We start from the raw sequence: 27,414 nt of genomic DNA on the forward strand, positions 1-27,414 counted from the left end.
TGTACGAACTTTGTACATTCTCCCTGTGACCTGCGTGGGTTTTCTCCGGGTGCTCCGGTTTCCTCCCACACTCCAAAGACGAACAGGTGCATAGGTTAACGGGCTTTGGTAAAATTATTAATTGTCCATTGTGTGTAGGATCGTGTTAGTGTCCAGGGTGATCACTGGTAGGCCAAAGGACCTGTTTCTGAGCTGTATCTCTAAAGTCTAAACCCGTTGATGTCATTAACCACCACGAACCCTGCCCTCAATTTCACCTGGACTATCTCAGTCACCTCTCTCCTCTTTCTTGATCTCTGTCTCTATCACAGGGGGACATTCTATCCACTGACATCTACTACCCACCAACTCCCAGTTATCTGGTCTGCATCTCCGTATGCCCTAGCCTCTTGCCCCGAAGATGAGCCTTTTCATTCTAGGATACCTGCGATGCCCTCGTTCTTTAGTAAACATGGTTTTCTCCCTGCTGTCACAGATTGGTCCCTCACCCACACCTCCTCCGTGTCCCTTAGTTCTGCTCTCGCTCCCCCTCAACCCAGACAGAATAAGGACAGAGTTCCCCTCGCCCTTACCTTTCACTCCAACAGCCTCTGCATCCCACAGATCCCCATCTGACATTTTCACCTCCTTAAACCTGATCCCACTACCAGGCACATCTTCCCATTCCCACTCCTTTCTGCCTTCTGCAGAGACTGCAACTCCTTGATTCACTCATCCCTTCCCACCCTCCCCAGGTACTTTCCCCTGCTACCACAGAAGATGTAACACCGGTCTTTATACCTCCTCCCTCACATCCATCCAAGATCCCCAGCAGTCCTTCCAGATGACTCAGAGGTTCATGTGCACCTCCTCGGACCCCATCTACACTATCGGTGCCCCTGGAGTGGCCCTCCTTTCCACCGACGAGGCCAAGTGTAGACTCGGCGACCGTTTCGCCAAATGTACGCTCGGTTTGCCAGAGCCCGCTGGATCTCTGGGTTGCTAACCATTTTAACTCTCCTTCCCATTCTGATCTTTCTGTCCTCGGCCTCCTTCATTGCCAGAGTGAGGCCACACACAAGCACCTCATACTCCACTTGGGTAGCTTATAACCTCATGGTGTGAATGTAAAATTCTCCAATGTTTGCTGACCAACCCACAAGCAACCACTTAGTTTACCTTTGCATTCCCCCCACCCCCTCCCTCTTTCCCAGAGGGCCACCTGAACTTGAACCTATTTCTTCCCTTCCACCTATATTCTTTCCTCTGGCTTCACAATCTTCTATTCTTACCTCACACCTTTTGCCTTTTCATCTCTGGCATTTGTCCAACTATCTGCCTATCAAAATCTCCTCACCTGTATCCACCCATCACTCGCCAAGCTTTGGTCTGGCCCTCCTCTCTCTCTCCTCCCTCCTCCCCCCCCCCCCCCAACCCCCACCACAATCAGACTTAAGAAGGATCCCAAATTAAAATATCACCTATCCATGTTCTCCAGAGATGGTGTCTGACCTGCTGTGTTACTCCAGTACTTTGTGTCTTCTTAATAACCATCATCTACAGTTCCTTGTATCTCAGCAAAACATTCTAACTGTTATTTCTTATCCTAAATCAAGCATAAATACAGATCGATGTGAAATACCAAAATGCCCACTTTATTTAGCTTGTTCCCTATTTGCCTATCAACACAACAGGTATCACCCCACCACTCAAGTGCCTGTAGGACCTTTCTATTTAAAAAAAAAGTTTATCACCAAATTTCAATGTTTGCCAGAGCAGCCTGGAACCTTGAATTGGAGCTCTTCACAGTCCAAGCAAGAGCCTATATTTAGTAGCAATGGACTTCCCACCATTGAAGACCCATCCACGATACAGCCTCTGCATGAAGCTACAACATGCCACGTTTCTTGACTGTTCCTTGTAGTATTCTGCAAATCTTCTCTTCCTATTTTTTGTACCTATCCCTGTGTTATATGGTGCACAAAGGGAACGGCACGGTGGCGCAGCGGCAGAGTTGCGGCCTTACAGCGCTAGAGACCCGGGTTCAACCCTGACTATGAGTGCTGTCTGTACGGGGTTTGTGCGTTCTCCCCGTGACTGCGTGGGCTTTCTCCAGGGTGCCCCGGTTTCCTCCCACACTCCAAAGACGTGCAGGTTTGTAGGTCAATTAGCTTCCGTAAATTGTTCCCAGTGCATAGGACAGAACCAGTGTATGGGTTATTGAAGGTCAGCATGGACTCGATGGGCCTGTTTTCACACTGTATCTCTACACTAAAAACCTATTAATGCATCTCAGTTCATGACAAATGCTCCATTGGTGTGCCTTCAAACATTTTACTGAGTTAAAGGCGCTATATGTACACAAGCTGTTATCCTTTTGCTGACACCAAAAATAGAAAGCAATGGTGGAAATTCTTTGACAAATTGAAACCTTCGGCAAAATGTGTCATGAAAACACTACCATCTACAAATTAGTCATGCATTTGGAGAGCAGAGAGAAACGAAGTTACTTTTGAGTCTGTAGAACGGTCCTGACCTGAAACGCCACCTATCCATGTTCTCCAGAGATGCAGCCTGACCCGCTGAGTTACTCCAGCATTTTGTGTCGTAAATCATTTTACAGTTTGCTTTGAAATATGTAGAAAGGAAAGAGCACAATGCATTATGCCCCGACCATAGCTCTTCAATGTTTAACTTGAGCTTCATTCCAGCAGAGTCAACCTGTTTGCAATCCAACAGCAAGGTTAATGTAGAACAACTCACAAAATATATAGAAACAAGGAACAAATTGCTGGAGTAACTCAGGCAGCATCCCTAGAAAACATGGATAGGTGATGTTTAGGGTCGGCTCCTGCTTCAGAATTTCCACCGTCGCTAACTATTTTTGACTAGTCAGCAAAAGGACGACAACTTGTGTATATATAAGGCCTTTAACTCAGCAACAATGTCGGAAGGCACACCAGTAGATCATTTGTCAACAAACTAAGTTGGCAACAGGAAAAATATATTGGTGCAAGGAAATTAAAGAAAGGCATATACAGTCTCCATAGTTTGAATTTATTTCAAGATAAATAGCATTAATTCTGATGCTGGGTTCCGAAGACATTTCTATAATTTTCTGGAAACTCGTGAAATTATGTATTGCTTGTACTGGACTTTGTCTGTTAATCTTGTGATTTGAAACCATTTTAACAGTGAATTACGCACTCATAACAATACTTAGTCCCGCAAGAAACATTCATGAAGATATTGAAAGTATCTGAAAACTCTCCCTTTTTGTCGTCCCTTTCAATAGGTTTCATTGTAACTTCAGTCTGCACAACAGGTTGACGCACAGTGTAATATGGCTGGGACAAGGCAATGGTGGCAGTGACTACCTTGGTGCTGGACAGTTCTTGGGAGAGCTCCTGCAACCTCTCTTGCTGCCGCTCCAGAAGCTCCTGCACCGTCACAAGATTTGTTTGTAGTTGTGCCACTATTCAAGAAAAGAAAATTAAGTTACTTGATTTTCACAGTAATTATAGTCATCACTGATTACTATGCTATGCAAGAGGGCTTCCATTTTCCAACAGTGATGCAAAATCTTTTTTCTGCATCACTTAGCAGATGCTGAGCGTCAGTTCACAGGCATACCACTGATTCCACCTTCCCTCCAAGCCAAGAGTTATTTTTGTTTTCAAACATACTCAGGCAGAAATACAAGTTGAAATGAAAATTCAGCAGACATTGCTGCAATTTCACACCATAAACAACAATGGGCTTGATTAGTATGGGCATCAGGGGTTATGGGGAGAAGGCAGGAGAATGGGGTTAAGAGGGAAAGATAGATCAGCCATGATTGAATGGCGGAGTAGTCTTGATGGGCCAAATGGCCTAATTGCTCCTATCACTTATGAACATGAACTCAGCATAGATTCCAGAGGCACTCTGTGCCTATAAGAGCATTTAAAAGACATGGGAAAGGCTTAGAGGGATATGGGCCAATGGGACTAGTTTAGATGGGGCATCTCGGTCGGCAGGGATGAGTTGGGCCAAAGGGCCGGGTTCTGGGTTGTATGTCTCCGACTACCAAAACTACAGCACAAAAATAGTGATACAAGATGTCCCTCTTCAGATACAGCCCTCTACAGTGAGAGTCAACAAACAAGGATGGGGTTCAACTGCAATGGTCAGCAGAGAATTTTACTGCTGCTGTCCAATACCTTAACCAAGAAATACTCACCCAGCATCACCATCAAAACTAATTTAAAGAAGCTCCACCAAAAACCAAAAACACTGGTTGTTCATAATAAGATATTAAATTCGTTTTCTTCATTAAATCTTTGTGAAATTAGATTTTACTATACGTGGATTCATCAGGAGCAATAGACAATAGGTGCAAGAGTAGGCCATTCGGCCCTTCGAGCCAGCACCACCATTCAATGTGATCATGGCTGATCATTCTCAATCAGTACCCCGTTCCTGCCTTCTCCCCATACCCCCTGACTCCACTATCCTTAAGAGCTCTATCTAGCATAACCCTGGACTCCTCTTAAACCAGCACACAGTACAATTATCACAATGTTCTTATTTTAGTTGCCATGGCCCAGCAATCTTGCATCTAATCGGAAGCTATGTGGTTCAAATTTTGCTCTGGTGCAGCAAAGAAGCCCAGGTCCCACTTATAGCACTAAACGTCTCAAAAAGATTATCTCGTTATTTGGAATAACACAAAACTGCAGATGCTGGTTCATAACAAAGTTAGACACAACATGCCCCCCCCCCCACCCCCCACCCCCAATGAAAATTCAGCTGACCTCACACTCTCTCACCTCCCCCCCCACCCCACCCTCCACTTGTATCATTATAATGGATACACATTTCACAACTTTTCTATCCTTGAGCTTAGCAATTTACAATTCTTTATCCTTTCAATTCTTTATCCTAGCTCACACCTGTTTCCTCAACCCTGGTATCACAAAATGCTGGAGTAACTCAGCAGGTCAGGCAGCATCTAGGAGAGAGGGAATGGGTGACGTTTCGGATCGAGACCCTTCAGACTGAGTCTGAAGAAGGGTCTCGACCCGAAACATCACCGATTCCCTCTCTCCTAGATGCTGCCTGACCTGCTGAGTTACTCCAGCATTTTGTGATACCTTCGATTTGTACCAGCATCTGCAGTTATTTTCCTACACAACTTGTCTCCTCATCCCTGGTCTTTGTCCAACAATCTTCCTATTTAATAACCCCCTCATCTGCGTTCACCTATTACCGGTCATGCTTTGTCCTGCCCCTTCTCCCTCCCAGTTTTGTTCCCAACTCTCCCCCCACAATATGTCTGAAGAAAGGTGCTGACCCAAAACGTCATTGCTCTAGGTTATCCAGGGAGGCTGCCTGGCCCGCTGAGTTACTCCAGCACTTTGTGTCTATCTCGTTATCATGAAAGCTTTCTGTTTATACATTTTTGCCTGTATTTTCCAAATCACTTCAAAGATTACACTTGAAAAAGTGTTTTATTGGCTGCAAAAAAAAGAATCCCTCTAAATCCTTGATGGTGAAATGTAAAATTGCTCACCGTATGATCGACGAGAGCTGAGACATTTAACAATAGAATTTCAATGTAATGCCACAAAAATAAAACACAGCTGAACTGGCAATCGTACAGAAACAGCATTGCTCCATAGATATAATATAGATTTGAACCATTATCCTTTCTGTGTTTTCCAATAAGAGGAAACGTTTAACAAGGGTTCAATTGAAATTAGCTCATTTAAAACAAAAATCTCATATTTTGTCATGATATTGAATTATGTTATTTAACATTTAACATTTAACTATTAAATAGTTAATAACTATTTAACATTTCTTTAATAAAATAAATGATCACCAAGATACAATTTAGTAAGAGGAGTATTAAACAAAGCTCGTATAAACCTCTTAACAACAAAGTGGTCTGGGCGTAGGTTTTTATCTTAGACTTCTTAAATATCCGGTTTTAATTGCCACATCAATTTTTGACCGTTTTATAAAGCATATGCCTGTACTGACTGCAACTTGTGTTGAGCATTTGGATTTGATTGTCAATTAATAATGAATGAAACTGAGAATCAACACAGGAAACGTTCTGAATTAACGAAGATGAGTTGAGATGAGTTGAAATGAGTTGAGATGAGTTTAGTTTATTGTCATGTGTACCGAGGTACAGTGAAAAACTTTTGTTGCATGCTAACCAGTCAGCGGAAAGACAATACATGATTACAATTGAGCCATCCAGTGTGCAAATGCATAATAACGGGAATAACATTTAATGCAAGATAAAGTCCAGTAAAGTCCGATCAAAGATAGTCCGATGGTCTCCAGTGAGGTAAATAGTAGCTCAGGATCGCTCTCCTTTTGAGGTAGGATGGTTCAGTTGCCTGATAACAGCTGGGAAGAATCTGTCCCTGAATTTGGAGGTGTGTGTTTTAGACAATAGACAATAGACAATAGGTGCAGGAGTAGGCCATTCAGCCCTTCGAGCCAGCACCGCCATTCAATGCGATCATGGCTGATCACTCTCAATCAGTACCCCGTTCCTGCCTTCTCCCCATACCCCCTCACTCCGCTATCCTTAAGAGCTCTATCCAGCTCTCTCTTGAAAGCATCCAACGAACTGGCCTCCACTGCCTTCTGAGGCAGAGAATTCCACACCTTCACCACTCTCTGACTGAAAAAGTTCTTCCTCATCTCCGTTCTAAATGGCCTACCCCTTATTCTTAAACTGTGGCCCCTTGTTCTGGACTCCCCCAACATTGGGAACATGTTATCTGCCTCTAATGTGTCCAATCCCCTAATTATCTTATATGTTTCAATAAGATCCCCCCTCATCCTTCTAAATTCCAGTGTATACAAGCCCAATCGCTCCAGCCGTTCAACATACGACAATCCCGACATTCCGGGAATTAACCTAGTGAACCTACGCTGCACGCCCTCCATAGCAAGAATATCCTTCCTCAAATTTGGAGACCAAAACTGCACACAGTACTCCAGGTGCGGTCTCACCAGGGCCCGGTACAACTGTAGAAGGACCTCTTTGCTCCTATACTCAACTCCTCTTGTTACGAAGGCCAACATTCCATTGGCTTTCTTCACTGCCTGCTGTACCTGCATGCTTCCTTTCATTGACTGATGCACTAGGACACCCAGATCTCGTTGAACTCCCCCTCCTCCTAACTTGACACCATTCAGATAATAATCTGCCTTTCTATTCTTACTTCCAAAGTGAATAACCTCACACTTATCTACATTAAACTGCATCTGCCATGTATCCGCCCACTCACACAACCTGTCCAAGTCACCCTGCAGCCTTATTGCATCTTCCTCACAATTCACACTACCCCCCAAATTTGCTAATGGCACTTTTAATCCCTTCGTCTCAGTCATTAATGTATATCGTAAATAGCTGGGGTCCCAGCACCGAACCTTGCGGTACCCCACTGACACTTCTGTACCATTTGCCTGATTGGAGAGGGGAGAAGAGGGAGTGGCCAGGGTGCGACGTGTCCTTGATTGTGCTGCTGGCCTTGCCGAGGCAATATGAGGTACAAATCGAGTCCAATGGAAGGGAGGTTGGTTTGTGTGATTGTCTCTGCTGCATCCACAATTCTCTGAAATTTCTTGCAGTCTTGGATGGAGCTGTTCCCAAACTGTGCTGCGAGGCATCCCGATAAAATGTTTTCTACGGCACATTACGTAGTAATTGCGGAGAGTTGTTGGGGACATGCCGAACTTTCTAAGCCTTCTAAGAAATTAGAGTTGTTGGTGTGCTTTCTTGACCATTATTGCTATATGGGTGGTCCAGGAGAAGTTGGTGGTAATATTTATTCCTAGGAATTTGAAGTTTTCAACCATTTCTACTCTGGCGTTGTCAATGCAAACTGGGGTACATGTACCGCTTCGCTTCCTGAAGTCTATCACCATCTCCTTTGTCTTGCGGACATTGAAGGTTGTTGTCACGACACCAGGACATGAGGTTCTCAATCGCCTTTCTGTAATCCGTCTCATCATTATTAAGTATCGGGAATCATTTGAAACTGGAAGATCCGCTACTGAATATTGCAGTCTATCAGCCATTCAGGGCTGGCACAGTGGGTTGAGGCATTGCCTCACAGTTCCAGCAACCCGGGTACAATCCTGACCTCAGCTACCGTCTCTGCATAGTCCTTTCTGTGACCACGAGGATTTCCCCTGGAAGTTCCCGTTTCCACCCAAATCCCAAAGATGCACAGGTTGGCAGGTTAATAGCTGTTGCAACTTGTTCCTGTCGTGTAGGGTGTTGCTTAGGGTGGTGGGGGAATAAAATCAGATTACTGTAAGATTTGTGCGAATGGGCATTTGATGAACAGTGCGTATTTCATGGTCTGATGAAGGGTCTTGGCCCGAAAAGTCACCCATTCCTTCTCTCCAGAGATGCTGCCGGTCCCGTTGAGTTACTCCAGCATTTCATGTCTATCTTCGGTGTAAACCAGCATCTGCCTTTCCTTCCTGCACATCATGCTGTATAACTCTGACTCTGCACAAAATATGTTTAGAAACGGAAGAAAACAGGATCTTTTGAACATCCTGTAATCTAAGAAGTGAGTTTAAATCGTTGATGATACAGTAGGTTAAAACCTGTCCATCATTTATGAATCTGCTTTAAAGCTGGTACAAATGGACATAGATTTTTTAACAGCGACTAAAAGGTCTGCATGGAAGAAACTCGTCAGACAAATAGTTTGATGATGAGATCTCTACATGAGATGCACATTATTTGTCACTAACTGGTATCTAATTGAGTGATAACATTCAATAACTGTTAAATGAAAACAAACAGAGCCACTTGCATTCAGCTAAGGAGCAATTCTTCAAAAATGTTTTGTCATGAATTCAGTACATAAATCCTTTGGCGTAAATAGCAAGAAAATTATTTTGACAGTTGTGATATATTTAAATCAAACTGCGCACTTGATTATTTATTTCTCTTGCTGCCTATGGAGATGTATTAATGAATGCAAAATCTAAATGAAGGAACACACAAGACTTCTGCCAGTGAAATGCTATGAGTTGTCCTGATTAAGATAATACACAATGCTCCACCCAACTATTCAATCACAAAATAGGATTAATGAAATTTCATGAGTGTTGGGAGACTGGGGACTTGTGTGGAACAGGCACTGCTCATAAGAACTGGAGTGTGGACTTTGAAAACAATAGACAATAGGTGCAGGAGTAGGCCATTCGGCCCTTCGAGCCAACACCGCCATTCAATGCGATCATGGCTGATCATTCTCAATCAGTACCCCATTCCTGCCTTCTCCCCATACCCCCTGACTCCGCTATCCTTAAGAGCTCTATCTAGCTCTCTCTTGAATGCATTCAGAGAATTGGCCTCTGCCTTCTGAGGCAGAGAATTCCACAGATTCACAACTCTGACTGAAAAAGTTTTTCCTCATCTCCGTTCTAAATTTTATTCTTAAACTGTGGCCCCTGGTTCTGGACTCCCCCAACATTGGGAACATGTTTCCTGCCTCTAACGTGTCCAACCCCTTAATAATCTTATACGTTTCGATAAGATCCCCTCTCATCCTTCTAAATTCCAGTGCATACAAGCCTAGTCGCTCCAGTCTTTCAACATACGACAGTCCCGCCATTCCGGGAATTAACCTGGTAAACGACGCCAAAACATGGCGGCTCTTGCATGTGGGCTCATGCATGTGGGCTATTTCCGTACACTTGCTAATCGCGGGGTCAGGGGTGTAGCAATACTCTACTGACCTGTTTCTAAGATAAAGAATTTAACTATGTTAGCACCGCACAGGTGACAATAAAACCAACATGGAACAAAGATTCTTAATTGTGATATAAAGCACAGAAATACGATAAACAATATAAATACATGAGTGACAGAAGGCAAAAGACTGATGAAAAGATCAAGTGCACAGCAGTAGAAATGTGGCTGAGATAAGTTATCCACTTTGTTAGGGAAAGAATTGAGGGAAGGTAGATATATCAATTGGTCCAATTTTAAAGCATTACAGAAACAGAGATAGCTGTTGATGTTGACACAATCTGTGAAGATAGCTGAAAAACGTGCCAGGAAAGCATTTGGTATTCTTGGAATTATAAACGCAGGCATAGAATGCAATAGAAATGAAGTTATACTAAACTTTTATAAAATACTGATTGGAAACCTAGCTGGAGTTCCGCAGCCAATTCTGGGCATGACACTTGAGTTTAGTTTATTTTAGAGCTGTGCTGGGGAAAGCTGTCCGTTCAACCCACGCCAGGTTAGACATTCACTTGAATGCACAGCTACGGTCGCAAGGAAATAATGTAATACATCACATCCTTTGTATTAGTTGTTTGCGTTAATATTTTTAATTGTTTTAAAATAATTTTAAAAAGTTTATGAATTTTGAACGCTTTTGAATATCAGCTTTGACAGCTTGCAAAGCCTGAGGCAGACAGGGATTTGTCCAGCTCCATCCAACCTGACAGGATGGCTTCACACAGACCTTTCTACAGCATATGGCCTTACAAGTGGCGTATGAGGCTTTTGGAGAGGCACATGGGAGGGCAGGGAATAGAGGGATCGTGTGCAGGAAGAGGAGATTAGTTGAATTCAGCATTAAGTTCGGTACAAGCATTGAGCGCTGCAGGGCCCATTCCTGCGCTGTACTGTTCGATGCTCTAGTACGTTTACAGCAAGCCGACATAGGAGGACTATTAACGGCACTTCCTGACTTCTGTGTGTCAATGGGGAGCAAGAGTGACTCACTGTTGGCAGCAAGCTCTGGCTCAACTCCTGCAATGTGCAGTGCAACAGCTCCTCTTTTCCTGCACCAAGCCAGCCCTCTTTATTTATTTAACCTGATGCCAAAATATCTTCCTGCGCTTCTGAAACAACGCCTTGGAAGTGTCCTTCTATAGGTTTAGGGCAGAGCTGCCACTTGGTACTTCAAAAAAAAACCCCCACACCAAGCGCTGGAGTAACTCAGCGGATCAGGCAGCATCTCTGGAGAACATAGATAGGTGACATTTTGGATTGTGATCCTTCAACAGTCTGAAGAAGGGTCCAGACATGAAATGTTACCTATCCATGTTCTCCAGAGATGCTGCCAGGCCCGCTGAGTTACTCCAGCACTTCGTGTCTTTTTTTGTAAACCAGCACCTGCAGTTCCTTATGCCTATTTTGTTCTTCAATTCTCCTTTCCCTTAGCTTTAAAGAGCACTGAATAAGCACACCAACTCCCACAAGTTAAACGAGGACCAGAGGACATAGGTTTAAGGTGAAGGGTAAAAGATTTAATAGGAATCTGAAAGGTAACAAAGGGTGTTGGGTGTATGGAACAAGCTGCCAGAGGGGGTAGTTGAGGCTGGGACTATCCCAACGTTTAAGAAACAGGTAGATGAATAGGACAGATTTGGATGGATATGGACCAAGCGCAGGCAGGCGGGACTAGTGTAGCCGGGATATGTTGGCCGGTGTGGGCAAGTTGGGCCGAAGGGCCTGCTTCCATGCTGTATGATCTAGGCTTTGGCCTCACAGAATGTATCAGAGGCAACCCATATCTGTTCTTGAGAATTTGTAAATGAAAACTATCTTTCTATGTGAATGTTCAAGAATTATTTATTTTAAAGTTCACTTTGAAATTATATAAAAAGAATTAATATTCAAACTTGCCAGAAATCAGCCCGAGAGTTAGAAAAATAAGTAGAATTCTTAATTATAGTTAGAAGTTAAATATTAAATAAGATGCATCACTTTTGTGTGGAATGTTATTCCCAAATGTAAGCTGTCCTCATATACATTTATCCAAATCAATAATATCACATTTAGACTGCGATCACTTCAATCAATCAGAAAGGAAGGGTGAGTTGTGCAGAGATGGATGGGTTGTTCTTCTTTGATGTGAGCTTGCTCTGATTCTATCAGTGGCACAACTGGTAGATCTGCTGCCTCACAGCGCATGAGCCCAGGGTTCGATCCTGTCCTCCGGTACTGTCTGTGTGGAGTTTGTACGTTCACCCCGTGACCGCGTGGGCTTCCTCCAGGTGCTCCAGTTTCCTCCCACATCCCAAAGACGCGCGGCGGGTTTGTAGGTTAATGGGCCTCTGTAAATCGTCCCAAGTGTGTAGGGGTGGATGAGAAAGCGGATAACATAGAACTAGTGTGAACGGGTGAATGATAGTCGTCGTGAACTCGGTGGGACAGAGGTCCTGTTTCCATGCTGCATCTCTAAACTAAACTTATCATTAGGTGTCAATCACAGCTCATTCAAAGTGGAGAAGCAATGCCCAAGTCTTTCGATTGAGGAGTAAATACACAAATGGATTTAAAGCAAATAGTTTTAATAAATTATCTGCTTATTTTAGATGGAACATGGAGGAACAGTGCCTCGGCACTAGAACTTGAGTTCGCATTTTGCACCATTTAATTGGAAGTCCGAGCATTTCTCAAAGGGAGATGATACCAGAGAACTCACACCCATCAGAACTACAACCAGTTAGAGAACAAGGTGGAAGGAGCAGGGAAAATGTGAACTGGAGAATGAATAGAAATGGCAGGGGGTGGAAGGTGATTCCAGAAGTACAAAGAAATGCTAATGAACAACGAAGCTAAAACTCAGTAAATTATTTGGAAGTCGAATAAGATTCAATAGTAGCTGACGTTCCATGCCGTCATTCAGTAAGTTCTGTTTATATGTAATAGAAGTTATGGTTTGAGCTGAATTTCCACACAGTCATATCAACTCATGTTTTTAGTGGGGTTGTGGTGGGTTGAAGACTGGTCAGCTAAAAGGAGAAACCTTTAACAATTAAATATAGGCATATTCATATTGGCAAAGGAGCACAAACTTCCATATATATATATATATATATGCAATGGCAAGGCACGCCCTTGCCTGCATGTAGCCCGATCTCTTCCCGTCAAAATATTCGCAACCACAAGAGGATGAATGGTACAAATCAAGTAATAAACTGGAACCCCACTCATTTAGTCTGTATTAAGAAATTACCGGTGAAATTTTAGGTAAATTCCAGCAACTAGTCAATAAAACTAAAACAAAGTGCAGAATCTTGAATCTCTTGCATTAGAAAGGCTTCACTTAAAATCCCCACATGCATTATAAAAATGCTTATTTTTATTCACTGCTATTGAAACCACTGCCAAATAACTCCACGCAACTTCAATTTTAGTTAGCTTTTCAAGTATCTGAGGCCTTATTAGTCAAAACAAGAATTCAATAGAAATTCCCATTTCCTTCATTAGATTTAACGCTTTGTCTCAGAGGTCTTGTATAAAATACATTTAATAGTCACAACACCACAGCACTGGATGACAAATATTCTAGCCTGAGCTAGCATCTGTTGCCAACTTCCATGCAGAGAATGATGGAAGATATTTTTAAACCTGCAAAATGCCAAAACAGAATACCTAAACTTAATTTTTCTCATAGGCACCTTGTGTTAACAGGAGGAAATAATCTCAAATATCGGCCTGGAATCATTATTAAGATCCAGAATAAGCTTTAAACTTGCCAACAATGTTGTGAAAGCACCTTGAATGTACAGAGGGGAAACTTCATAAACAGGAAGGAAAACCCTCCCCCTCAGAAATGACACAAAAGAAAAGCACGCAATCACAGTATCAAAACACCATGGCTCTCCATCTGGCTTCTACTATATTGTTTGAATCTCCCTTTCTAAAATTAGTCTCATTTTAAAATGTTCTACCCATCCAAGGGGCAAAAAAAAAAGCAAGGAAATAAATGAGAGGCAGATCTGAACCTACGTACACAGCTGTGCTGGTATTAAATCCTGTTACTTGAAAATGGTCACAGGTAGCAATCGACTGAAGGAACACTGAAACCTCTAATCAGGAAGATTGGACAGAAGGTAACTGAATGCTGACAGTTAAGGTGCTACTTCACTACCGCAGCCCAGCTTTTACATGAGTGAGCTTCACACGTATCTACCTAGACTGCCAGAAACACAAAGAACTGGCCTTTGTTCACTTCCAAGTGCATTAATTTCGTTAGGTTTAGAGATATGGTGTGGAAACAGGCCCTTCAGCCCACCGAGTCTGCGCCAACCAGCAATCACCCATACATGAGTTCTACCCTACTGACAAGGGACAATGTACAGAAACCAATTAATCTACAAACCTGCGCGTCTTTGGAATGTGAGAGGAAACCGGAGCACCCGGAGAAATCTCACGCAGTCACAGGAAGAACGTACAAACTCCATGCAGACAGCACCCATAGTCAGGATCGAACACGGGTCTTTGGCATTGTAAGGCAGCAACACTATTGCCTCGGCACCGTTCTGTCCTTCTATTGTACTTGAGTTTGAATTGTCTAGTTACATTTCTACTTGCACTTTAGTCAATATGGATAATTCCCCCAAGATCACAATGCAGATCCCCCTTTGGAATCTATAGCCAAAATTGGGAAATAAACAACAGTATCCAGTCATTGGTCACAAAATGCTGAATTGAACATTTTAAATTCTAGGTATCACAAAATGCTGGAGTAACTCAGCAGGTCAGGCAGCATCTAGGAGAGAAGGAATGTGTGACATTTCGGGTCAAGACCCTTCTTCAGACAAACGATTCTGCAGCTCTTGAGGTGGTTTAGTCCATTCTGATGCTGCTGGCAACCTGTTAAACACAAAGCTAATTCTACCGTCAAGCATTCTCCATAATGAACATTATTTATAATTTTTCACACAAAAGAGTGCCGGAATTCAACTGCCCCCTTTGGTGAAGCTTTACCAACTATCCACATCAATGGATATAAACATTTCTAACCTCTATCCTGTAATCTTGATTCTTCTGACAATCAGTCTCACAGAGTAGTTTAGTTTAGTTTAAAGATACAGCACGGAAACTGGCCCTGTGGCCCACTGAGTCTGCAACGACCAGCGATCCCCGCACATTAACGTTATCCTGCACGCACAAGGGACAATTTACGCTTATACCAAGCCAATTAACCATTAAACCTGCACATCTTTGGAGTGTGGGAGGAAACCAAAGATCTCAGAGAAAAATCTATGCGGTCACGGGGAGAACGTACATACACCGATCAGCCAAAACATTATGACCTGATGAGCCAAAACATTATGACCACCTGCCTAATATGCTGTTGGTCCTCCGTATGCAGCCCCATACGCAGCAGGGTGCGATGCACTGTGTATTACGACACATTCCTCCCGTGACCACCATTAAAATTTTCTGTGACTTGTGCCACAGTAGACCTTTTGTCGGTTCGGACCAGACGGGATAGCCTTCGTTGCCCTCGCGCATCGATGAGCCTTGGGCGCCCAACACCCTGTCGTCGGTTTGTGATTTGTCCCTCCTCAGACCACTGTCGGTAGGTACTCACCACTGCTGACCGGGAGCATCTCACAAAGCCTTGCCGTTTCAGAGATGCTCTGACCCAGTCGTCTGGCCATAACAATTTGGCCCTTTCAAAGTCACTCAGTTCTTTACTCCTGCCCATTTCTTCTGCATCCAACACATCAACTTCAAGAACTGACTGTTCGCTTGCTGCCTAATATATCCCACCCTTTGACAGGTGCCATTGTAACATGATAATCAATGTTATTCACTTCGCCTGTCAGTGGTCATAATGTTTTGGCTGATCGGCGTACTCCGTACAGCACCCGTAGTCGGGATTGAACCCGGGTCTCCGGCACTGCAAGCACTGTAAGGCGGCAGCTCTACCGCCGCGCCATCGTGCCGCCCCGGTAGAAATAGACTTCCTTCAAAACATTAAAAACTGCTATTAAAACTTTGCATGGCCAATTCTGCCACAATGAAATAATCCTAGCACCCTGAATACTTTTTAAAAAATCAGTTTTGCTTAACCTATATTTTTTAATTGATTTTATTCACTTCATCATGAGGGGAATTGATCAGCTAAATGCACTCAGTGGGGAAATCAAGAACCAGAGGACACAGGTTTTATGTGAGAGGGGAAAGATTTAATAGGAACCTGAGGGGCAGGTTTTCCATTCAGAGGGTGGTGGGAATATAGAATGAGCTGCCAGACGAGGTAGTTGAGGCAGGTATAATAACAACATCTAAATGACACTTGGATAGATACATGGATTAGAAAGATTTAGAAGGATATGGACCAAATGTGACTAATGGGACCATCTTAGATGAGCATCTTGGTTGGGATAGAGTTGTGCTGAAGGACCTGCTTCCGTGCCTCTGACTCTGTGAAAAAGATCAGGAAAAACAAAGTACACTTTCACAGCCAAAGGTTTAAGAAGCTTGGGTATGAGGCGTATCCCATGATACTGTGAACGATATTTAATACAAGATTTATTTTGCAGACTTGCTTTATGACATATCCAATAGCAAGTACACCAAAGGCAAATCCTGTTAGTAGGCAGTGATAACGTAAAACACAGAATTCTGTGGAAAATCTTCTTGAAGAGGGTTTGACTGACGTCTTCAAGTTCTGGTCCGCACTGGGTTTGGCCGCAGGCAGGCAGTGAGCTCTGTAGAAACAGATTTTGAGGCTAGGATTCCAGTTACATCCTCAGTATAAAAGTGCAGATGATGTACACCAGCGAGACTAAAAATCATTTTACATTAACCAAATCTTTGAGTTAAAGATGTTTGTATTATTCTGCAGATAAATGTTATTATATATGTGGGAGAGATGGCTGGCATCTTACAGTCTAAGTGAAAGATCAAAAAACTACAAATGCTGAAAAATCTGAAATAAAAATAGAAAATGCTGGTAAAATTTGACAGGTCAGGTAGCATCTGTGGAAAGAGAAAGCAGCAGAATGGGGTTGAGAGGGAAAGATAGATCAGCCATGATTGAATGGCGGAGGAGACATATATTGAGAGTAATAGAGTGATACACTGTGGAAACAGGCCCTTCGGCCCAACCCGCCCACACCGGCCAACATGTCCCAGCTACACTAGTCCCACCTTCCAGCTTTGGTCCATATCCCTCCAAACCTATCCTATCCATGTTCCTGTCTAACTGTTTCTTAAACGATGGGATAGTCCCAGCCTCAACTACCTCCTCTGGCAGCTTGTTCCATACATCCACCAACCTTTGTGTGAAAAAGTTACCCCTCAGATTCCTATTAAATCCTTTCCCCTTCACCTTAAACCTATGTCGTCTGGTCCTCGATTCACCTACTCTAGGCAAGAGACTCTGTGCGTCTACCCAATCTATTCCTCTCATAATCTTATACACCCCTATAAGATCACCCCTCAGCCTCCTGCGCTGCAAGGAATAGAGTCCCAGCCAACTCAACCTTGATGGGCCGAATGGCCTAATTCTTCTCCTATAACATGAATTTATGAAAAAATCTGAGATAAAAATAGAATATGCTGGTAAAACTCAGCAGGTCAGACAGCATCTGTGGAAAGCAAAACAGTAAAAACTTTGGGTGCCTGACTCTTAGTTAGAACAGGAAGAAGTCGGCATAAATAAGGCTGAAATTTAAATTATCGCCTCAAATAATATGAACAGGCTGCTCTAGTATGGGCCCATTGCTGCATGGTTCATATCACCATTCTATAATTTAAAGTATACTCTGTAATTGGCTAAATTGGAAAATGATGCCGGTTAGGCAGATTAAAATATTGCTCGTTCACAACAAAGATTTTTTGACAATTAAATTGAATACCTCCAAAGTCAAAATTCCAATTTACTATAATTCCCTTTATTAATAAAACACCATAGGAACTTCCTTTCAGCATTTTTAATGTTACTGAGTTACCTGAGATGTGAGAACAAGTGACAAAGTATCTTATTATTGCTGCTTTTTTTTGCCCCTTGAATGATTGAACATAATAAAGAGACTAAATTTAGAAAAGGTGATTCAAACGACATAGTAGAAGCCAGATGGCGAGCCATGGTGTCTTGACACTGTGATTGTGTGGTTTTATTTTGTGTAATTCTGAGGGTTTTTATCCTTCCTGTTTTTTGACATCTCAGCTGGTACAGCAACTGTTCTGCTATTGACCGCACTGAAGCTGCCCCTCAGGTTCCTATTAAATCTTACCTCTCTCACCTTAAACCTACTTCCACTGGTTCAATAGTCAATAGTCAATAGTCAATTTATTTGTCACATACACATAAATGTGCAGTGAAATGAAAGATTACCCACAGTCCAACAATAAGACCAATAAAAATAAGCAATAAAAATCTGCAATAACACACAATCATAAACCAACACCAAACAAAACGAAATATCCATCACAGTGAGTCTCCTCCAGTCCCCTCCTCACTGTGATGGAAGGCCAGAACGTCTTTTCTCTTCCCTGCCGTCTTCTCCTATGGTCAGGCTGTTGACGTTGCCACGTAGGGGCGGTCGGGGCTCCGGACATTGAAGCCCCCGCTGGGCAGAGAAAGTCCCGCGGCCTATTCCAGGCCGCGCCGGACGGTGAAAGGTCCGCAGCGTGCCGACCCAAGCCCCGCGATTCGGGGCGGGCAAAGACACTGCCACTGCCGGAGCTCCCGATGTCGGCCCCCACCCAGGGGCCTGCGAGCTTCCGATGTCCACGCAGCCCGCGGCCGAAGAAGCCTCTACTCTGGGTAAAAGACTGCATTCACCCTATCTATTGTCCTCATGATCTTATACACCTCTACAAGATCACCCCTCATCCTCCTGGGCTCAAAGAACGAAGTCCTAACCTTTCCCTCTGGCTCAGGCCCTCGAGTCCTGGTAATATCCTCGCAAATCTTCTCTGCACTCTTTCCGGCTTAGCAACATGCTTCCTATAGAAGGGTGAACAAAACTGAAAACAATACTCTAAATACGGCCTTAACAACGTCTTGTTCAACTGTAACATAACATCCCAACTTCTAAACTCAATGCACTGACTCATGAAGGCCAATGTACTGAAACTTTCTTGACCACTCTATCTACCTATTAGTTAAAAGAAAGTGATGTTCCTCCAGGGCTGGATATCAGGTAACCAGTGTGATGGGTTAGAGACAAAAGGCGGGCAGTGATGTGGAGCTCAGCACCATTAGCATAAATGTGTGGCTGGGCACGGTCTCCAGTGGTATTACCCAGGGCTGCAAGTAGGTCTAAAACAAGAGAATTATTGGGTGTGGGATGAGGAGCCATTGCCAAAGATTCTTTGGCTGCACCTGGATCTATAAACCAGACAAGGCAGTTCTACTCAGCTGGAATATGGAGGAAAGGCATTGGAAGAGAATGGATGTGGTCAGTTATGTTGGAAGCTCCAGATATACTGAGAAGGGCAAAGTGAGGTATTTACCATTGTCATATGTAACGTTATTTGTGGCTTCGATAAGACCGTTTCAGAGATCAGAGCGTGAAACCTCTGATCAGAAGGTTCAAGCATGAAAATGCAGAAAGGAAGCATGTAAATGCAGAAAGGAAGCATGTATTAGAAGGATTTGGAATGCAACACCATATTCAGGAATTGAGATGAAAGGAAATTTGGAGACAGGTGGTAGATTGCAAAAACAGGGAGAGATTTTTTATCAGGGGACACGGTGGGAAGTAATGATTGAAGATTCAGAGCAGCAGAGTGATGCAGCTGGTCGACCTACTGCTTCATAGCAGCAGAAACCCAGGCTTGATCCTGGCCTCAGATCTGTGTCTCCTGTGACTGCATGGTTTTCCTCCGGGTGCTCCGGTTTCCTCCCACATCCCAAAGACGCAGGGGTTTGAAGGTCAATTGGCCTCTGTAAATTGCTCCTGTGTAGGGAGTGAATGAGAGAGTGTGAGAACATAGAACTAGTGTGAATGGGTAGTCAAAGGTCAATGTAGACTCAGTGGGCTGAAGGGCCTGGTACCATCCTGTATTTTTGGGTTAGGAAGGGACTGAGAATAGACTCCAACCAGGCACGGTCAGGAATGATTGAACAGAAGGTAGGTTTCATGCAGAAGATGAGCTTGGGGAGACCACGAGGAGAGCTGGAATAGAAAAAGATGTGGGGTAAGGGATATTTGGCTTGGAGAGGCCAGGAGAGGAGAGGAAAACAACAGAGGCAGTTGTGTGGGAATCTAAATGTCTGATGTGTGTCTGGCTGGACTAGACTGTGTGTGGGGAATTAAGCAGGTCAGATGTCAGATACTCTAGTAAACATTGGGGCTGGTGTTCAGGTCATGCCAGCCTGCTCAATGCATTAACAGGTCAGGCTGATTTGCTCTCTCAACTTCATTAATGCAGTGTTTCATCCTCAAACAGATTAATGGTAGGTTTGATATTGTTATATTTATGATGGTTAGATCGGAGAGAGGTAAATTTATAAGCACTCAAGCTATGGTCAGGTTCAGGCTGGCTGCGGTCAGCTTGGTTTTTAAGTTTAAACCCCAGCAGACCGTCAAGCTCAATAAAAGTTCTCGATCTCAGTGATAAAGAAGACCACGAGCTTCCACAGGGAAAGCTGAAGGTGGAGGAGCGGTTTTAACTTGAACAGTAGAATGGTGGAGTGCACAGTGTTGCTGTCTCAGTGATCTGCGTTCGATCCTGACTTCCAGCACTATTTGTAATGAGTTTTCACATTCTCCCTCTCATTTAATGAGCTTCTCCCAGTTGCTCCAGTTTCTTCCAACAATGAAGTGAGACAATGAGATAGAAGCCTGCAAAGGCTTGACCAGCAGAATGGTGTCATTATATATGAAATAAGAACCCAGAGGTTATAGAGTCATAGAGTGATACAGTGTGGAAACAGGCCCTTCGGCCCAAATCGCCCACACCGGCCAACAATGTCTTAGCTACCCTAGTCCCACTTGCCTGCGCTTGGTCCATATCCCTCCAAACCTGTCCTATCCATGTTTCTGTAGGAAAGAAAACCGCAGATGCTGGTTTAAATCGAAGGTAGACACAAAATGTTGGAGTAACTCAGCGGGTCAGGCAGCATCTCTGGAGAGAAGGAATAGGTGACATTTCGGGTCGAGACCCTTCTTCAGTCGGAACGTCACCTTATCTACCTGCGACTCAACCTTCAAGGAACCATGCACCTGTATTCCCAGATCCCTCTGCTCTACAACACTATCCAGAGGCCTACCATTTACTGTGTAGGTCCTGCCCTTGTTCGACGTCCCAAAATGCAACACCTCACACTTCTCTGTATTAAATTCCATCAACCATTCCTCCGCCCACCTGGCCAATCGATCCAGATCCTGCTGCAATCGTTCACAACCATCTTCCCTATCTGCAAAACCATACACTTTTGTATCATCAGAAAACTTGCTAATCTTGCCCAGTGTTCTCATCCAAATCATTGATGTAGATGACAAACAGTAATAGGCCCAGCACCGAACCCTGAGGCACACCACTAGTCACAGGCCTCCAGTCTGAGAAGCAACCTTCCACCATCACCCTCTGCTTCCTTCCATGGAGCCAATTTGTTATCCATTCGGCTATCTCTCCTTGGATCCCATGTGATCTAATCTTGCAGAGCAGCCTACCATGCAGAACCTTGTCGAATGCTTTACTGAAGTCCATGTACACAACATCTACAGCTTTATCTTGTACAGCAGTGAACGATTTTAATGTACAATTTCCAGATAAACCCAGATTAGGACAGGGCTAATCCCACTCCTGGGGGCTACGTGACCCAAACTGTTCAGAAGTCAGAAATGAATAAAAACAGTGTGTGGGAGAGGAAGAGCAGGCATGGGAAGTGAAACCACCAGCCAGCCTCACTGACTCTGAGTGACAGAGCCCACGATTGATATGACTCAGTTAGGGTTGGGTGGGGAGGGAAGGTGGGCGGAGGTGCCCTGTCCCCACCAGCAGAAGATGCCTATAGACTCACAGCTGCTGGCAAATCCTCTCCCACACATTTTGATAATCTCTCGAATAATCGCTTGTATGTACAGGGCACTCATAACCTACAGGAGGACTTGTAAAGTCCAAAGGTGCTTTGAAAATTGGAAGATTTTCAAAAAGTTATTTTCATAATAAAACATTCATCTAAGAGTCTGAAACCGAGTTCTTTAATTGTCCTCAAATTCACAATGAGTGTACAGAGCATCTATTATTATAAAGTAATTTGAATAAAGTCCCCCACCCGACACAACCATGCTATGCACTGGGAAAGAATGTAAAAAGAACTTGTTAACTTCTTTCTGCGTCACCGACTTTCACCACTTCAAACATTTCCAATTAGTTTAGTGGTGTTTCCAAATAAGGCTCCACATGCTTCAAACATAAAGTCAAACAGTGAACTAAAACCCACATCGACACCCTGACCAACTGATCACAATCAGTGAGGATAGGGGACAAATCATCCTCTACGATAATCCTCAACACTGGTGCCCCGCAAAGGATGCACCCTCAGCCCCCTTCTTTACTCCTTGTACACCCACGACTGTGCAGACAAGTACAAATCCAATTCGATCTACAAATTCGCGGACGACACCACCGTTGTGGGCCGGATATCAAATGATGACGAGACGGAGTGCAGGAAGGAGATTGAGAACCTCGTTATCTGGTTACTCTGAAGATCAGCAAGGCAAAGGAGATGGGCATCGACTGCAGAAAGGGAAGTGATACACATACCACTAGTGACGGAGTGGTGTGCAGTGACGGCGCCAAAGTAGAGAGGGTTGAAGGCTTCAAGTTCCTCGGAGTAAATATCACCACCAACTTGTCCTGGACCATCCATATCGAAGGAGTGGCCAACAAAGCGCACCGCCGCCTCGACTTCCTTCGAAGGCTTAGGCAGTGAAGAAAGCCAATGGAATGTTGGCCTTCATAACAAGAGGAGTTGAGTATAGGAGCAAAGAGGTCCTTCTACAGTTGTACAGGGCCCTAGTAAGACCGCACCTGGAGTACTGTGTGCAGTTTTGGTCTCCAAATTTGAGGAAGGATATTCTTGCTATTGAGGGCATGCAGCGTAGGTTTACTAGGTTAATTCCCGGAATGGCGGGACTGTCATATGTTGAAAGACTGGAGCGACTAGGCTTGTATACACTGGAATTTAGAAGGATGAGAGGAGATCTTATCGAAACGTATAAGATTATTAAGGGGTTGGACACGTTAGAGGCAGGAAACATGTTCCCAATGTTGGGGGAGTCCAGAACAAGGGGCCACAGTTTAAGAATAAGGGGTAGGCCATTTAGAACCGAGATGAGGAAAAACCTTTTCAGTCAGAGAGTTGTGAATCTGTGGAATTCTCTGCCTCAGAAGGCAGTGGAGGCCAATTCTCTGAATGCATTCAAGAGAGAGTTAGATAGAGCTCTTAAGGATAGCGGAGTCAGGGGGTATGGGGAGAAGGCAGGAACGGGGTACTGATTGAGAATGATCAGCCATGATCACATTGAATGGCGGTGCTGGCTCGAAGGGCCGAATGGCCTCCTCCTGCACCTATTGTCTATTGTCTATTGTCTAAGTTCAGCATGTCCTCAACAACTCTCACCGACTTATACAGATGCGCCGCAGAAAGCATTTCATCGGGATGCACCACAGCATAGTTTGGGAACAGCTCTATCTCAGACGGCAAGCAATTGCAGAGAATTGTGGAAGCAGCCCAGTTTATCACACAAACCAACCTCCCTTTCATTGACTCCATCTACACATTACGCTGCCTCGGCCAGGCCACCAGCATAATCAAGGACCAGTCTCACCCTGGTCACTCCCTCCATCCCTCCACCCCTCCCGCATCAGGCAAGAGGCACAAAAGTGTGAAAACGCACACCTCCAGATTAAAGAAGGGTCTCGACCCGAAACGTCACCCATTCCTTCTCTCCTGAGATGCTGCCTGGCCTGCTGAGTTACTCCAGCATTTTGTGAATAAATACCTTTGATTTGTACCAGCATCTGCAGTTATTTTCTTATACCTCCAGATTCAGGGACAGTTTCTTCCCAGCTGTTATCAGGCAACTGAACCATCCTATCAACACCCAGAGAGTGGTCCTGAGCTACTATTTACTTTATAGGAAGCCCTTGGAATATCTTTAATCGGCCTTTACTGGATTTTATCTTGCATTAAATGTTATTCCCTTTGTCATATATCTGTACATTGTGGATGACTCGATTGTGATCATGTATTGTCTTTCTGCTGACTGGTTAGCAGGCAACAAAAGCTTTTCACTGCACCTCGGTACACGTGACAATAAACTGAACTAAAATCAAACACATCCAATGTCTCTTCCATTTGTCAGCCCTTTTGTTCTTTTAGTATTACAAGTGGTACATAAATCAACCATATTTATCTGAATGAGAATAACTGTTACTGGAAAGGGCAATGCTCAATATTCCCATGAAAATAACATCAATATATAATGAACCAGCTTTTCTAGACCATCTCCACTGAAGCATAAATTCCAGGATCTGGAATCCTGACAAATTGTACCAACGGAAGCTGTTATTTTGACATTCATAAAACATTACAATTTGGCATTTTCACTGAAGGGGAGCTGTGAAATTGATTCATGGCCAGATTTTGTCATTCTAAAAACCTATGTGAGAAAGTATTACAATTCTTAAAAAAATAAATCTACCAGGGATGGAGTACTACAAGAAAACTGTATTTCCTTCAATCATTAACTGCGGTTAACTTGATCGTTCATCCGTTTGACTTGAACCCTATAATCAGCATTCTTTGTATTGAAGTATTTTTTGGAATGTCGACTAACAGTTTGTGAGCCTCGACAGGATTTTTTTTGAATTAGACATTAATTCAGAAAGCTGCTACAATATCCCCAGAACAAACTAGTTCTCCCTTGTCACTTTTAGTTTCCCTGGCAGAGCGAGCAAGATTGAAGTGACAAACATGACAATAATTATGTCTCACTCCAAGCAGCATGCTACCTTGTTGAGAAAAACTTTCAAGTTGAATCAATTTCACGAAGGGGACTATCATTTACTTGTGCTTTGCACAGACATTGACTGCATGCCTGCTTAAAGGGAACTGCGAGCTCTTACATTTATTTAAAAGGAGAATAAAATTACACATTCATGAAAATTATGTTAAAAGCAGCAGAACACAATGTTTGGGATGAAGACCCATCATTTATTTATTTGCCTCTGAACTCCACAATTTGAGATTTGTAATAGAAAAAAAATCACATGTGGTTAAAGTGCACGTTGTCAGATTTTATTAAAGGCCATTTTTATACATTTTGGTTTCACCATGTAGAAATCTCAGCTGTTTTATACATAGTCCCCCCATTTCAGGGCACCTTAATGTTTGGGACACATGGCTTCACAGGTGTTTGTAATTGCTCAGTGTGTTTAATTGCCTCCTTAATGCAGGTATAAGAGAGCTCTCAGCACCTAGTCTTTCCTGCAGTCTTTCCATCACCTTTGGAAACTTTTATTGCTGTTTATCAACATGAGGACCAAAGTTGTGCCAATGAAAGTCAAATAAGTCATTATGAGACTGAGAAACAAGAATAAAACTGTTAGAGACATCAGCCAAACCTTAGGCTAACCAAAATGTTTGGAACATCATGAAGAAGAGAGCACTGGTGAGCTTACTAATCGCAAAGGGACTGGAAGACCTCCACAGCTGATAACAGAATAATTCTCTCTATAATAAAGAAAAATCCCCAAACACCTGTCTGACAGATCAGAAACACTGTTCAGGAGTCAGGTGTTGATTTGTCAATGACCACTGTCTGCAGAAGACTTCATGAACAGAAATACAGAGGCTACACTGTAACATGCAAACCACTGGTTAGCCGCAAAAATAGAATGGCCAGGTTACAGTTTGCCAAGAAGTACTTAAAAGAGCAACCACAGTTCTGGAAAAAGGTCTTGTGGACAGATGAGACGACAATTAACTTATGTCAGAGTGATGGCAAGAGTAAAGTATGGAGGAGAGAAGGAACTGCCCAAGATCCAAAGCATACCACCTCATCAGTGAAACACGGTGGTGGGGGTGTTATGGCCTGGGCATGTATGGCTGCTGAAGGTACTGGCTCACTTATCTTCATTGATGATACAACTGCTGATGGTAGTAGCAAAATGAATTCTGAAGTGTATAGACACATCCTATCTGCTCAAGTTTAAACAAATGCCTAAAAACTTATTGGCCGGAGTTTCATGCTACTGCAAGACAATGATCCCAAACATACTGCTAAAGCAACAAAGGAGTTCTTCAATGCTAAAAAAATGGTCAATTTTTGAGTGGCCAAGTCAATCACCCGATCCGAACCCAATTGAGCATGCCTTTCATATGCTGAAGAAAATTGAAGGGGACTATCCCCCAAAACAAGCATAAGATAAAGATGGCTGCAATACAGGCCTGGCAGAGCATCACCAGAGAAAACACCCAGCAACTGGTGATGTCCATGAATCGCAGACTTCAAGCAGTCAATGCATGCAAAGGATATGCAACAAAATACTAAACATGACTACTTTCATTTACGTGACATTGCTGTGTCCCAAACATTATGGTGCCCGGAAATGGGGGGACTATGTAGAAACACTGCTGTAATTTCTACATGGTGAAACCAAAAATGTATAAAAATGGCCTTTATTAAAATCTGACAATGTGCACTTTAACCACATGTGATTTTTTCTATTACAAATCTCAAATTGTGGAGTACAAAGGCAAATAAATAAATGATGGGTCTTTGTCCCAAACATTGTGGAGGGCACTGTATGCCAACAATTGGGAAGGTGAGTGGTAAGTTGATCTTTATACAGAAGAGCTGTAGTTTGCAGAAGGGTCCCGACCCAAACCATTGTCCATCCATTCCGTCCACAAATGCTGCCTGACCTCTGAGTTCCTCCAGCACTTTGTGTTGTGTGCAAAAGGAAAACTTGAGGAAATGTCCTGACCATCATCAATGTTCCATCACTGACTTTCCATCCATCATGTGGTCAGGAAGAGGGATATTTGCTGATGATGGCACAATGTTCAATTCTATTTGCAAGTACATTTTCCAGGCCTGCATGTAACATGATCTGGACAACATTCAGTCACGGGGTAAGTAGCAAGTAACAATTCTGCCACAAAAGTTCCAGACAAAAACCATCTTCAATGAGAGAGAGTTAGATTGCCTACCCTTGATAAACAATAACACTTTCATGACTGAGGCTCATTTTGGGGGAATCGACATTGACCAGAAATTCAACTGCCACAACGCCATGGCTGGAGAACAGGTCAGAGGCTGGGTACTACAGTGACTGTCTCACTCTTCAAGGCCCAAAGCATATCCACTAACTAGAAATACACAAATCAGAGAGAGTACACCGGCGGCACAGTGGCGCAGCGGTAGAGTTGCTGCCGTACAGCGAATGCAGCGCCGGAGACTCAGGTTCGATCCTGACTACAGGCGCCATCTGTACGGAGTTTGTACGTTCTCCCCGTGACCTGCGTGGGTTTTCTCCGAGTTCTTCGGTTTCCTCCCACACTCCAAAGACGTACAGGTATGTAGGTTAATTCACTGGGTAAATGTAAAAATTGTCCCTAGTGTGTGTAGGATAGTGTTAATGTGCGGGGATCGCTGGGCGGC

The 27,414-nt window shown here is 43.5% G+C and overlaps 1 protein-coding gene across 1 annotated transcript in view; it reads right to left on the reverse strand.

Moving 5' to 3' along the window:
* The window catches only part of pex14 (peroxisomal biogenesis factor 14), a 247,389-nt gene that overhangs the window by 16,013 nt on the left and 203,962 nt on the right, over nt 1–27,414 (reverse strand). Inside the window, exon 7 of the mRNA XM_078425303.1 lies at nt 3,357–3,454. Coding sequence (XP_078281429.1) covers nt 3,357–3,454 — 98 coding nt within the window. The remainder of the gene's footprint in view (nt 1–3,356; nt 3,455–27,414) is intronic.

Source organism: Rhinoraja longicauda, chromosome 30, assembly GCF_053455715.1.
Source record: "Rhinoraja longicauda isolate Sanriku21f chromosome 30, sRhiLon1.1, whole genome shotgun sequence".
Lineage (NCBI taxonomy): Eukaryota > Metazoa > Chordata > Chondrichthyes > Rajiformes > Arhynchobatidae > Rhinoraja > Rhinoraja longicauda.